The sequence below is a fragment of the Pelodiscus sinensis genome, chromosome 1 (genome assembly GCF_049634645.1).
Source record: "Pelodiscus sinensis isolate JC-2024 chromosome 1, ASM4963464v1, whole genome shotgun sequence".
Taxonomy (NCBI): Eukaryota; Metazoa; Chordata; order Testudines; family Trionychidae; genus Pelodiscus; species Pelodiscus sinensis.
The window spans coordinates 296,596,932-296,612,294 of record NC_134711.1 but is presented as its reverse complement, the minus strand read 5'-3'; the positions used below and the strand labels follow the sequence as shown (position 1 = coordinate 296,612,294).

At 39.7% G+C, this 15,363-nt stretch overlaps 1 protein-coding gene across 15 annotated transcripts in view; it reads left to right on the top strand.

The window, feature by feature from the left end:
* Window positions 1–15,363, top strand: part of NBEA (neurobeachin) — a 748,692-nt gene that overhangs the window by 135,174 nt on the left and 598,155 nt on the right. For all 15 annotated transcript variants that reach the window (XM_075919184.1, XM_075919178.1, XM_075919179.1 and 12 more), the window contains exons 7-8: window positions 1,634–1,753; window positions 10,673–10,819. In XM_075919184.1, coding sequence (XP_075775299.1) covers window positions 1,634–1,753; window positions 10,673–10,819 — 267 coding nt within the window. The remainder of the gene's footprint in view (window positions 1–1,633; window positions 1,754–10,672; window positions 10,820–15,363) is intronic.

Here is a 15,363-nt window from a genome sequence, read left to right as displayed (position 1 = left end):
TAAATAAGAGGGGACCCTTAATACAGTCATGGAATATTTGTTCCTGAAACACTAGATGCTGGCACTAATAGGCTACGTCTACACTGGCCCCTTTTCCGGAAGGGGCATGTAAATTTCACGAGTCGTCGTAGGGAAATCCGCGGGGGATTTAAATAAGAATAAGAGCCTCCGGAAAAGGGCACTTTTTCCGGAGGATCGGGGTCAGTCTAGACGCTCTTTTCCGGCTTTTTTAAAAGCCGGAAAAAAGCGGCGGACATTTTTATTTAAATGCCGCGGGGGATATTTAAATCCCTACGACGACTCGTGAAATTTACATGCCCCTTCCGGAAAAGGGGCCAGTGTAGACGTAGCCATACAGTGTGAAGGGTGCAAAGCTGCTTCCTTCACAGCTAGTACTAAACCATTTCCAGCTCCTCCTGCCTTTCCCCCCAGTATGGAAAATTAAATCCAATATTTGCAAAATAAGGAGTAACTTATCCAAAAAATACTTTAGTGTCAGTTGCCCTTTTGTATAACAGAATAGCTTGATCTCTCTTCTAGTGAATGCTTTACCCATTTAGTAAGTAAATTAACTTTAGATCGCCCAGGCATTCTCCACCAAATATGTTAACTGCACACCCTAGATGTACCCACCTTTACCCAGATCCTAGGGCTCACTGTATAAACCAGTTAATACGAACACCCCAACCCTTTCCAAGTTCTTAGAACTCTGGGCAAAAAGTGTCCACTCTGACCCAGTTCCTAGGTCTCAGGGTTTATTTAGTGAATACATTTGATATTATGGAGTGCTACTTTCAAGACAAGCCAATTCTGCCGTATTGACTCTTACGTGTGTCTGCATTGAGTTCCAAACTGAACAGTTGAAGCTTTACATTATATTCCAGATGTCTGGTTTTATGTTTATTTTGAAGGACAGATTTAGATCTTTTAAAAATGTGTATACTGTTTACCATGGACTCACAGGTATGAATTGCTGAGTAAGATGTTTGAGACTTCCATAATTTCTCCTCCTTTAGGCTGACAGATATAAAAAAATAACTGTTAATGGGTAATCATCATTGTGGAACTCTACTGGAAACTATTCAAAGATTGGTTCTAGGCCCAATGGTGGTCAATATTTTTGAGTGCTCTAGAAAATAAAATCATTGTTGATAAAATTAGTGGATGACACATATTAGACAAGTGGTTAATAAGGCTGAGAACAGGGCAGTCGCACAGAACAAACTGGATCACCTGGTAAGTGGGGCCAATTCAAACACGATATGTTTTAATACAATAATCAGTGGCATTTAGACATGCAGTGCTTATAATCTAAACCATTTATTTTATAACTTAATTTTCTGTATGTGAACCTCCTTGTTCATGTTTTTTGTGTAGAATAAAAGTTAGTTAAATTGTGTTTCAAAAAGCATATCTCCTAGACAGTGAACAATTTTTGGTCCTCATTCTGCAAAAAGATTCCAATGAGCAGGCATTTAAACTCATGTTGAGTCTTTCTGATTTAAAATATAGCTCTTTGGGTAGGCAAAGATTTATACTCCTATATTACTTTGCAGGATTGAAGCCAAACAAGATACGCTGTTTGTCATTTTTAATAATGCTATATAACAATATCTTTTCAAATTATTTTTAGTGGTACATGATCAGCATTGTGCACATATACAATCGTTGGAGAAACAGTGAAATTCGGTGTTACGTTAATGGTCAACTGGTATCCTATGGTGATATGGCTTGGCATGTTAACACGAATGATGTAAGAGATTTTTCTTTCCTCTACTTTAGTGATTGCTATCTTAAGTGCATGCATAGACACATAATTCATTTGTACGTTCCAATTTGAGTTAAAAAAATAGAATAAATATTAAGCATGCTTATTTTCTTAAAATGTTTTCATTTCTTTAAAAAATCAAGAATTGGATTGCACTCTAGTTATTTATTTCTTACATATTTTCATAGAACATCATCACTGTGGAGTTAGTATTGATTTTATTCTTTATTAGCCTAAAATATCTTGAGACTGTTTTAAAGAGATTATGAAATTCAGACTAGTATATTTCAGATTATAGAAATTATTTTAAATATGATAACACAATGGATTGTTAATTTGTCTTTTTACATTTGAGACATTGACTTTTTCAATAGCTTTTTAATTAAATAGCTAAAATTCATTCTAAACATGAAATCTAAGTAACAAAAGAAGTTGTCTATTTCAGCTAAATTATCACACATACATCTCATATTAGAAATGCCTTCATGTTTGTTGTATAACTGGAGTTCTTATATGCAATCCTGATTTGAAATGTTTTTAATATGTTTTAAAGATTAAATATCCTTATTTGAGAGATGGAAAATAGAAGCAAAGAGAAATTAAATTACGTGTCTCTAGTCATGTTAAGAGGTGTGTGACAAGTCCTGTAACTGAAATCGTGCTACTCTGAGTCCTGTTTTTTAATAACAAGCCTGTCTTTCATGCTTAGGATCTGTTGGCATCATATTAAAGAGATGCCAGTTATGGCACCAAAGCTCAGCTTCTGGCACCTAAACTTATGCCCTTAAGGTGACAAAAGACTCCTTATTGGTTTTTAAACAATAAAGTGTTACTATATATAGATAATAGTTCACTGATGAAAAGATAGATAAAACATAATGGGAACATGGGAAATATATTTCAGAAATCCCTATAGCGCTTTTGAGTGAAGTTCTCTGTAACTCAACCCATGTGCTGACAGTTTGCCACCTAAATAAAGAATTGTGTTAATCTCTTTGCACCCCAAGTCATACCACATCAGTCCTTTGTCTGTATTCATAATCAGGACGTACCTGGTTATTTGTTTCTTCCTGCAGATTTCCTCTCTTTTAGATAACACAATGAATGTTACTAACTGGGCCCATTTTACAAGAGTGTAAGATACTTCTGTGGCTTCCTTTAATAATACCTCCATTGTACAGCAGCCACATGGACTTTTGTTCATACTTTCCGCACATATTATATAATTGGACAGGTGACTCAAAGATGAAGCCATTGGTAGAGTGGAACTTGGATCAGTCTTACGTAAGACTTCAATACTCACCTCCATCAGTAGAAGACATAGACAATCACTCTGAAGAAAAAGAGGTTACTTATATTACAGTAACATTCCTTGAGGTCTCTCTACACAAACTTTTTAGTTCATGGCAAGCTAAGATGTGAATCTGTGCAGCAGTAGTCTGCTGCGGACTTAAGCCTGGTTTACACTGCAGAGTTAGGTTGACATAAGGCAGCTTATGTTGACCTAACTCTGTAAATGTCTACACTAAAACATCTCTCCTGCCCATGTAAGTTACTCACTATTCTGAAATCGTAACTCCATCTTCATGAGCGGTGCCATACTTAAATTGATATAGGTAGGTTTACGTAGTGTCTGTGTAGACACTGCATTGCTTACATTGCCTGTTGTTGTATAGGGCTGAGGGTATCAGTGCAAGCATTCCTGGTGAGGACATGCACCACCAACAGAGCATAGTGCATACATGAAGAACCAATGTAATTACTGCAGTGGCTTTAGGTTGACCTGACCTAGGAGAGGTCCCAAAAGTCTGGAGAAGGATTAATGTACTGCTCATCTTTAAAAGGAGGACCATATGGATCTGTAAGCCTGACTTTGATACGTGGGAAGCTACTAGAGCAAGTTATGAAACATTGTTTGCAAATATTTGGAGGATGAAGAGAGAACTGCTAACAACTAGCATGGATTCACCATAAACAAATTATGCACCCCATATGCCTCCACCAGTTCCATACCCTCTCTCCATGGTTCCAGCCAGGGAGTGGTGGGCAGAACAGGGTAAGCTCTCTGGCTGGAGCAGCAGGTGGAGTAGAACAAACCCTGGTGATGGGTCAGAGACGGCCTGTGGGCCTTAGTTTGCCCACTCCTGGTTTAGAAACAAGAAATCCTGTGTCTTGGCAGAGGACTAGATTAGATAATCCTTATGGTCTCTTCTAATCCTATTATTCTAATTTTGTAGTGTAGACATGCCCTCACTGTTCTTTTGGACCCTCCTGGTATATATTAATCCCCTTTCAAAGAGAACTAGATCAGAATTCATTAATAAACTGCTACTTTCTGTCAATAGAGTCCACATAGCAAGTTGGTTATTCTACTGTTAGGTAGATTCACACCCTAGCTTGCCACAAATTGCTTATATAGATAAGCTCTAAATGTACTCTTTTACATCCTTACAGGATTTTGTCTGGTGGCTATTGATCCATCCCCCTTTTTAGGCTGTCCAGTAGGAGCAGGGGAGGGATTCTGTAGGCTTGTGTGGATGAATAGAGGACTATAGCAAGAAAAAAAAAGTTCTGATCTCTGGTACTAGTGGGTGAGCAAAGCTATAAATGGAATACATATGGATAACATCTTAGAAAATATCTGTTATTGTAATATGAGAACTCAGTTTTTCTAAATTAAATATTGTTCTGAAAATGTAAATTTCAAGAGACCTTCCACTGAATTGCAGTATTGAAGGTACAGTGCCAAATATAATGGGGCCCTGATCTTTCGTTAGGTTCTCGACAGCATCTATTTAATAAGTGTGATGTCAATAATGGTGAGTTGTTTTAGCTAGATTTCATTCACAAATAGTGACCTTTTAATGTATTTTTAATTAGAGGCAATCTTGTGAGTTTGAGTTGTATGAAAAGTAAAACTTAAGTTATTTCCAGTTTTAGCATCTACTCCAAAGAGCAGATACGGTCAGATCTGATGTAAAAAACCAGACAAAAGTAGAAAAGTTATTTTATTTTCCAGTTTTTATGTTGTTTTTTTCTAGTTGTTTGTTATAGAGGAGCTACCAGTAGAATATAGTAGTTTGAATGCAGTAGGATTGAGGGTCTGGAAGGTGTTTCAGTGTGAATCAAAGGCTAGTAGCATAATTTTTGTGGAAAACTTTAAATTTATACGTAAATGTTATGCTTATTTACCCTAACAGCTTTGCTTTTCCTATGGAGAGGGCTAGTAGCTTAGTGCTTCACAGACCATCTCTTCTGAAGACACATTGTCTTTAGTGCCAACTATTGACTGATTTGATGAAACAGGGTGGATAGATTTAAATCACTGATTTTTTTTTTACTCTTGCTTTGCATTTTTTTTTAGTTATTTTTCCAAAGAAAGGTAGGTTCTTAGTATTTGGTACCCATAATATTTGTTGATTTTCAGCTAAATCTATCCTTTACACTGAACTGGGTACATCTTTTTGCTGAACAGGGAATAAACAATTTTACAGCTTATTATGCATTTATGCAGAGTTTTTGTTTTTACATATATTAGACAAATATTTATTATATTAGAATGTTTTCTTATTTACTAAATGATAATATTATCTAGTCATTTGTTTCCACCTCTATTCAGATGGAAATTGGATTTCAGTTAAGAATACAGAAGGAAAAAGTATTTTAAAATTGCTTTTATTAGTTACATAACACTACCTTAAATGTGCTGGACACTTTTCTTCTGCATCAAAACATGTTTGTATTTAAACCTAATTGGCTTATTAAACAAAGCAAATATCTGTAAGCTAGTGAAATGAGCCGATATTCTGGTCAGCATGTCCTACAACATTTTTGAACAAGTAGATCTCTTTCTCTCATATGTAGTTTTTCTTAGATTGGGAGAGGGGGAGAAAATACTTTTCTGTGTTTTTTTTCAACTCTCAGCTTTTGATGAATTACTCATTTAACTGAACTAGTTGAATAAAGAGAAATGAAAAAAAAAATCAGTTAGAAGAGACTATTGATATCAAAAGCTAATGTAGCACTTCAGTGCAGGTTGGTTCCGGGCACTTAGCCAGTGAGTTCCGCAAGTTCAGTGATTCAACATTCTTTAAAACTTCAATAGCAATAGCAAACATATGTTACGTTAATAGTTGAAAATTTAATTTAAATGATTTAATAAATTATATAGTAAGTTTATGCCTTAACATATGTTGTCATAATTTTATACTTAATTTTAAATGGGTTTACATTTAAAAGTAAACTTATTTGATTTAAATAGAAATATAGTATAAATAAAGCATTTTTAATTTAAACTATTATTTTATACATCTGTTATCAAATAATGTTATTCATATTGTGGTATCATCTGTGGGCACAACCAAGTTGTATCTCCATTGTTTTAGGTGCTATACAAGGCATACAGAGCTTCTGATTTTTTGGTTTAAATTCTGATAAAACGCCATTGATTTTTTTAAATGAAATTGGTGTTCACCCAGTAAACACCAGAAAAACACTGGAAAGGGTTATTTGTATCGAAAGGCTTGTTGACATGGAACAGTAAAGTGGATGCTACAGGGATTATTTCCAAAGTTCACTAGTATGTGTATTGCACACTAATTTGGTCTGTATAGACAGCTTGTATGTTCTAAATGTTCTATAGTATTTTATAATGTAATGCTGTCTGAAACAGAGTTGTAGCATTCTAGGGAAAGCCTTCCTGAAAAATTACAAATATATTACTCATTACAGTGTGTAGCAGTGTAATTTTTGAACAGCGAAATAAAACTAAAAAATAGCTCAAAATAAACAACCAAAAATGAAATTATTAAATCCTGAAAAGTCATAAAATATAAATGATAGTCCCTTACCCAAACATCTCCTATTTTAAAGACTGAAAACTAAAACAAATGGAGGCAAAAAAGATGGGGAGATAAGTGTAATAGAATATGTTTAGTTCTTACCTGGTAAGTAGCAGTGGTCACTTGCTTACATATAAGTAGACAGAGAAAAGGAAAAAGGAAAGAGCACATTTCATGAACATAATCACAGCCATACTGGATCCAAGAAAGATTTATCTTGCTCAGTCTCCTGTCTTCTGATAGTGGCCAATGTCAGGTGCTTCAAAGGGAAAGAACAGAACAGATGATCATGAAGTGATCCATCCCATACTCATACCCATTCATAACTTCTGGAAAACATTTTATGTGTAGTTGGGATTATGTTTTCCAATCTGCATTACTTTGCATTTCTAAACATTGAATTTCATCTGACATTTTGTTGTCCTGTCACCCAGTTTTGTGAGATCTCTTACTAAATCTTCGTCCCCAAAAGACTGAAGTCTTGTTTAGTTTGTATAATCTGCAAATTTTGCCATTATTCTGTTGATCCCTTTTCTGGATCATTTATTAATATGTTGAATAGTACTCGTCCCTGTAAAGACCCCCTGGGAGAATACTACTATTTACTTCTCTCCATTCTGAAAACTTACCATTTATTCCTACCCTCTGTTTCCTATCTTTTAACCAGGACCTTCTCTCTTTAACCATGACAGCTTACGTTGGTGAGGGAATTTTTCAAAGTCTCTCTGAAAATCAAGGACTCTTCATCCACTCATTCCCTCTTGTCCACGTGCTTGTTGACCCCTTCAAAAAGTCTAGTAAATTAGTAGGCATGATTTCCCTTTCTGAAAACCATGTTGATTCTTTCCTAACAAATCATGTTCATTTTTGTGTCCGTCGGTTCTATTCTTTACTATAGTTTCAAGCAGTTTTTCCAGTACTTAAGTTAAGATTCATCATCATTATCAACAACCGTGGGTTCAACCCCCATTGGTGTCCAATGCCTCCCTCACTGTTTACTTCCATCTTTCCCTATCCAGTGCGGAGTGGTGTGGAGCTAGTCTACAGAAACGAAGCTAATCTACTATATCAGCTACCCATTCTCTGTGGGGCCTGCCTCTCCTATTTGGACCATCCATTATGCCGAATATCAGGGTCTTAACTTTCGCTCATTGTTCATTTTGCAGATATGCCCGAATAGCTGTAACTTCCACTGTATATCCTTCTGCAGTAGGTTCTCTTTCAGGCTGTATCTTCCTATATAATTCCTTGTTGGTGACTTTCTGCATCCATCCTATTCTCAGGATCTTTCTATAACAACTCTTCTCGAATGCCAATATCCTTCTCTTTGAATCTTTCATTATCACCCATGTCTCACACCTGTACAACATGCTGCTAAATGCGCTCATTTTCAAGATGCTCAGCTTCATTCCTAAGCTAATTGCTTTGCTTTTTCAAATCTTATCCATCACCTTCAAACTCACTCTTGGTTTCACTATTCTAGTCACTATTTCCTTCTTACAGTCTAGATCCGTGGTCCCCAACACGGTGCCCGCGGGCGCCATGGCGCCCACAGGGGCATTTCAATGCGCCCGCCAGGTGCTCGGGGCTGGCCTGGCCCCGGGCACATGGCGCACGGGCGCTTGCGGGGGGAGCGCGCTTGGCGGGGGAGTGCTGGGTGAGCGGCACTTGGCGGGGGGGGGGGAGTGCCGGCCCCGGGCGTGCGGCACTCGGCGGGGGGGGGAGGGCCGCGCTCGGCGGGAGGGGGGGAGCGCGGCACTCGGCGGGGGGAGCGCCGGCCCCGGGCGCGCGGCCCTTGGAGGGGGCCGCGGCCCTTGGAGGGGGCCCTGCCCCCGGGCGCGCGGCTAGAGGGGGGGCCCTGCCCCCGGGCGCACGGTTAGGGAGGGGCCCCACCCCCGGGCGCCCGACAACCTCAAAAGGTTGGGGACCACTGGTCTAGATCATACGTCATGTTGCTCCCCAAATGCCTCCGTATAATTTTTGGAACTACCTCTGTAGCCTTTTTTTTTCTTTTTTTTTTTAAATTGGGGTCACATGAGCTATTCTTCAGTAATCTGGTACAGAACCTAGTTTAAAAGATAGGTTACATACTATCATTAGCAGTTCTTCAATTTCACATTTAGTATGATAAATACACAAATATGTTCCTTGCTAACTCCAATGCAAAGTATGCAAGGAAGAAGGTGCTTAGTTCATTGTCCACCAGTGTTGTGACTGAATACATATTTAAATGTATGGGATATGAGGAGACAACTTTTAATCTTTCATGTGTTCTGGGTCCATGTATGAAAAGCTTGACATTTGCTGAACTAACCATTTGATTTTACTGCTGAAAGAAGAATATAGAATCATAGAGCCATAGAACACTAGAAGTGGACCTCGAGAGGTCATAGAGTCCAGTCCCCTGCCCTCACAGCAGGACCAAGTATCATCTGAACCATCTCTGATAGATGTCTGTCTAACCTGCTCTTAAATATCTCCAGAGATGGAGATTTCACAGCCTCCCTAGGCAATTTAATCCAGTGTTTAACCACCCTGACAGTTAGGAAGTTTTTCCTAATGTTCAACCTAAATATGGTTTTCATATGAATGAAAACCAGCTATGGCAGTCGTCATTAAATATACTTGTAATTACTAATTAAATCCCAGCCCTGAGGGATGACTTAAGCCTTCTCCCTGCTGCTTAGACTTACTTTTCTCCTTTTAAATCAGGACCCATAATCTTGAGTTCTCAATCATGGTACTTGGTGCATCAAATCAAAGGTGCCCCTTGTGTGTGGAATACAAGCAGGGTTTTCTTTGGGAAAATGTTTGCTAGCAAATAATATACAGTAAAACTCCAATGGTCCGGCATCTGACAGTCCGGCACCATCAGGAACCCGGAAATGCTCCGGGCAGCCGGGCCATTGGAGCTTCTCTGCCCCCAGCTTCCCCTATTCAGCCGCTGCTAAAACTGACCAGCGGCTGAATTGGGGAAGCCGGAGGCAGAGCAGCTGGGGCGCTGCCTGGTAGGTCCCCTAGCGCTGCCCCTAGGGGCTGCAGGACCAACCAGGCAGCACCCCAGGTGTCCCCGATTCAGCCGCTGCTGAAACTGACCAGCGGCTGACTCCAGGAAGCCCGAGGCAGAGCTGCTCTGCCCCGGGCTTCCTGGAATCAGCTGCTGATCAGTTTCAGCAGCAGCTGACTTGGGGACACCTTGGGTAGAGCAGCTGGGGTGCTGCCGGGTTAGTCCAGTAGCGCCGAGGAGCGGCGCTGCGGGACCAACCCAGCAGCACCCCAGCTGCTCTGCCCCAGGCATCCCCAAGAGCAGCTGGGGTGCTGCTGGGTTGGCCCCGCCGTGCCAAGGGTTGGTGCTACCGGACCAACCCGGCAGCACTCCAGCTGCTCTGCCCCAGGCGTCTCCGATTCAGTCGCTGCTGGTCAGTTTCAGCAGCAGCTGAATCAGGGGCGCCTGGGGCAGAGCTGGACTATCGGAAGGGGGGGCTATGAGGGGTTTAGGGTGGCTTCACCACCCCGACCCCAGACCCCTCATAGCCCCCCCTTCCAATAGTCCGGCATATTGGATAATCCGGCACGCCCTGGGTCCCAAAGGTGCCGGATTATCGGAAGTTTACTGTACCAGGACTATACTATATAAAATAATCCAATATGCAAAGAATAAAATACTTAGAATTCCCAAATTAACAATACAACAACAAGGGAACAAAGGAGAAGGGATAAAGAAAAAAAGTAACTAGAATAAATAAAATAGCAACAATATTTTAAACCCTTCTCCTCCCATGTTTACAATGGGCCCAAACCTCCCTGCTCCCTTCCAAAAGCTTGCCAAACAGTTAGTGAGCTGCTGCTGTAATAAGGAGGGGAGTCTCTTTGGGACTTAGAGTAATATGACAGGAACTACCAGCTCCAGAGAGGGTTTCACTAATTAGTTATTTTCTTTTCTTGATATTACTTTATTCAATAATAAGGTAGTTTTTGTTGGTGAAAAGAAACAAGGACTGTTTCTTTGAATAACTACTGTGTATTTTAAATTCATTACATTTTCTTTTTTTTTTAAATACAGAGCTATGATAAATGTTTTCTTGGGTCTTCAGAGACAGCTGATGCAAATAGAGTGTTTTGTGGTCAACTTGGAGCAGTATATGTGTTCACCGAAGCACTTAATCCAGCACAGATATTTGCAATACATCAGTTAGGACCTGGCTATAAGGTAATAATTTAACTTGTTTTTCAAATTTTTAAAAAAACTTTCCAATTATGTTTTAATGCATCTGTTTTGTGATTGCTTGAATAGAGCCTTGTGAAATGTTCTTGATGAAATATAAACCACATCCAGCTTTTTGAAAGTTTTACTAAATTATGGTTTCTTTGGAAGTATTCTTGAGTGTATAATGTGTGTTTGGGTCAGGAAAAAACTCACCATAGAAATTGCAATTATGTTCTGTCCCTTAGAAGTCAGGTACTATGTACATACAAAATATAGAATTTAAATTAACAGATTAAAATAAACTAAGATGCAATTAAACTCTAACAGTTGGTGTGACATTTGTAAAATGATTGTGTAAAAACAATGATCCTCAACGTGGCCTGCTGGTGGGATCCTTTTAAAATGGCCTCCACAGGGAACATGCTCCACAATGGCAAGGCGTTTCATAGATAGGTGAGCATTGAAAGACTCAAGAGGACAAGCTGGCTGGAACCGATGGGTACGGGGTGTCAGCATTTCTAGCCTCCAGGGAGGAGGTGCCAGGAGTGCCAGGGTGTTGTGGGAAGTGCTTTGTATTTATGCCTATCAGTGTGAAAGAAGCTGGTTGCATATATTTGCATATGTATATGCAATCATACTAAAGTTGTGGCTCTTGGCATGTGCTTCATGTATCATTGCGGCCACTGGAGCTTCCAAAGAGTAGTCCTGGTATATACAGTGAGACTTTAAAATATCTCATGAGCTATATGTACAAGTCTTTTCTCTTACACTTGATTTAAAAACATTTTAACCTTTCCTTTTTGAGCAGGATTATGATAGATTTGTTTACTGCTCTGAAACGATACTGTACTCAAAAAGTCTAATAGGAAGAATCATTTTAGCATGCATGAGTGCACACACCGAGTACAATTCGGATAGATAGGAACAAAAACAGAACTGAAAGCAGACATTTTTTTTCTATCAAATTATACCAGACAAGATGTATGCCAAAGTAAAAAATACACTTAAGATTCATAATTAAGGCAAGTTTTCAAAAAAGTGATGAGGATGCTCAGAAGCAGGTTTAAAATAAACAAAAGTATTTCTTTACACAGTGCATAGTCAACCTGTAGAACTCCTTGCCAGAGGATGTTGTGAAAACCAGGATTCAAAAAAGAACTAGATAAATTCATGGAGACTAGGTCCATCACTGGCTGTTAGCCAGGATGGGCAACAATGGTATCCCTTGCTTCTGTTTGTCAGAAGCTGGAAATAGGCAGCAGGGGACAGATCACTTTATGATTACCTGTTCTGTTCACTCTCTCTTTGGCACTGGGCATTGACCACTGTCAGGATAATGGCTGCTAGGCTAGATGGACATTTGGTTTGATCCAGTATGGCTATTCATATGTTCTTAAGTTCTCATGAAGCTCAATGAAACTGCTGCTTAATTCTGAACAATTTTTACATTTTAATCATATAATAATAGAACTTGAAGGAACTTCAAGAGGTTATCAAGTCCAGTCCCCTGCACTTATGGTATGACAAAGCACCATTGAGACCAGCCTTGAAAGGTTTTGGAGATTTTTGAGAAGATTAGACTGTGATAGAGGTTCTGCATCCTCCCTAGGCAATTAATTCCAATGGTTAACCACCCTAACAGGAAGGTTTTTTTTCTTAATGACCAACCTAAACCTCCTTGGCTGCAGCTTAAGTCCATTGCGCCTTATCCTATCAATAGAGTTGAAGGAGAATCATTTTTCTTTCTCGTAACAACCTTTTATGTTCTCAAAACTGTTATGTCCCCTTTCAATCGTCTCTATTCCAGACTAAAAGCAGAGTTTTTCAGTCTTTCCTCATAGGTCTTCATCATTTGCTCTTCTCTGGAAACTTCCACATTTTCCTGAAATGTGGTGAGCAGACCTGGACACAATTCTTTAGTTGAGGCATAATCAGTACAAAGTAGAATGAAATAATTACTTTTTCTGTCTTACAATGTTCCTGTTAATACATCCCACATTGACACTTGTTTTTGTTTTTTGTTTTTTTAATAGTGACCTTGTTGACTCATATGTACCTTGTGAACCCTAGATCCCTTTCTGCAGTTCTCCTTCCTAGGAGGTCATTTTCCATTTTGTATATGTGCAGCTGATTATTCCTTCCTAAGTGGAGTATTTTGCATTTGTCCTTATTGAATTTCATCCTGTTTACCTCAGACCGTTTCTCCAATTTGTCCAGATTATTTTGAATCATAATCCTGTCGTCCAAAGCACTTGTATCCTCTCCCATTGTACTATCATCCACAGATTCCATAAGTGCACACACTATGCCATTATCTTAATCACTGATGAAGATATTGAACAGAACTGGTCCCAAAATTGACCCCTGCCAAACCCTACTTGGTATACCCTTCCAGTGTGACTGTGAATCATTCATGATTAATCTCTTGGAACTGTTATCCAACCATCCAATTTATAGTAGCTTCATCTTGGTTCTGTTTCCCTAGTTCGTTAGACGGTCATGCAAGACTATATCTCATGCCTTACTCGGTTCTAGTACTGTTTTCCCCCTTATCCACAAGACTTATTATCCTGTCAAAGAAAGCTATCAGGTTGATTTGACATAATTTGTTCTTGGCAAATCCATTTTGACTGTTGTTTATCATCTTACTACAGCAGTGGGCAATAATTTTTAACGGGGAGGAACTCCAAGATTTTGGCAAGTGGTCAAGGGCTGAACTTCTATGGAGGGGGCATGTGGTCTGGGATGGAGGTTGGGGTATGGACGGGGGTGAAGGAGGTGGTGAGGTGTCTGAGGGGGAGTTTGGGTGCAGGAGGGGGTTGTGATCTGGGGGCAAGAGCTTAAGGTGTATGGTCCAGGAGTGGGTATAGGTGCTGGAGAGGGTTCTGGCCTGTAGGAGTGGTGTAGAAGGGGATGCAGGGTTTGAGAGGGAGTTGTGATCTGGGAAATGCAGGAGAAAGGGGTACAGAGGGTTTTGGTGGTGGCCTGGGGCGGGTAGTCAGAGGGGAGAAAAGGGATGGGGTACCAGAGGCAAGCTCTGGCTGAGAGGTACTTACCTAGGCAGCTCCCATCTGGCAACCCTGCAGGAATCTTAGGCAGACTCTCTGCTGCAGGCTGCTCGCTGCTCTACATGGCTTCTGTCCAGGCATGGGGGGGTAGGGAAGAGAGCGAAGGATTTTCACATTACCCCTGCTCCCCAGGAAAATTTATCAGATCCTATTGGCTGGAAACTGGCCAATGGGAGCTGAAAGATTTGGCTGGGAGAGGGGGGGGGAGAGGGGGTCGCAGAGGCAGCATGCAAAGACTCCCTTTTCCCTTCCCAGTTGACCAGAGAAGAGAGCAGCTGGCTTTTTAAAACATGTGAGCTGCTCTCTACTTAAAGGTTCCAGCAAGGTGGTCGTGGGCTGGGTGTGGTGGCTTGGCAGATTGCATCTGGCCCACTGGCAGCCTCTTGCCCACCTCTGCCTTACTATCATCTAGGTGTTTGCAAATGGATTCTTTAATTTTCTTCATTATTTCTCCAAGTACAGAAGATGAGCTGACCGATCTATAATTCCCTAATTGTCCTTATTTTCCTTTTTTTATAGATGGGCATTATATTTTCCTTTTTTCAATCTTCTAGAATCTCTCTGGTCTTCCATGATGTTTCACAGATAGTAGCTAATGGCTGATATCTCCTTGGTCAACTCTAATTGGCTCTGAAAAACATATTATTTTCAATCCTTATGGAATGAGACTAATCCATTAATTCTGCTTCTTATGACTAGTGCAGATAATTAGGCTTAGAAACACTTTCTCTTGCGATTTCTATATTAAAGCCAAAAATATGCTTATAGTTTAGTTTATATGAAAATCAGTGTTTATGAATAATAAAAATATTGATAGCTATATGAGAAGGTATAAAATGTTGTAAAGGGCATAATCCCTCATTCTTCAAGTTACAAGCCAATTGCTAACTATCTAGGCCTAGGAAGAAATTTTCCTGTGGATGGGGCAAGATGCCATAATCTATCTGGGGTTTTCTTTCACCTTATTCTGAATCATCTGTAATTGACTGTTTGGGTGATGGGTTACTGCATTACAAGTATTATAACCTGATCCAGTATAGCAGTTCCTGTGTTCTGTATTTCCTTAGAAATAGCATCTCCACAGAATTTTCCACTTTAATCTTCCTTTTCTCTATATCTTTTGTTTGTCTATTCTGTGTTTATACAAAGAATAATATTTTGTGAGAAATATAGATTAATCTCTATCTTAAAATTTAGTTTAACACAGCTGAGCTCTTTGTTAGCAAGTCCTCATTTCTCACTCTTTCAAGACAGGAAGTGGTGGGGAGGGGAGGAGGGGATTATGCTTCATACAGTAAGACTCCCAAGAAATGAAGATTCCTATTCCAAAGTAACTTGCCTGATTTTGCTAGTCCTCTGTCCCTAATTCTGGGATTGTGATAGTGCTGCAAAGTTTTATGCATAGGGAAGGTCTATAGAGGCAGTTCATGATTAAAAAAAAGAAGGTTATGTTTAAATGCAGTAGTGTATGTGCAAATC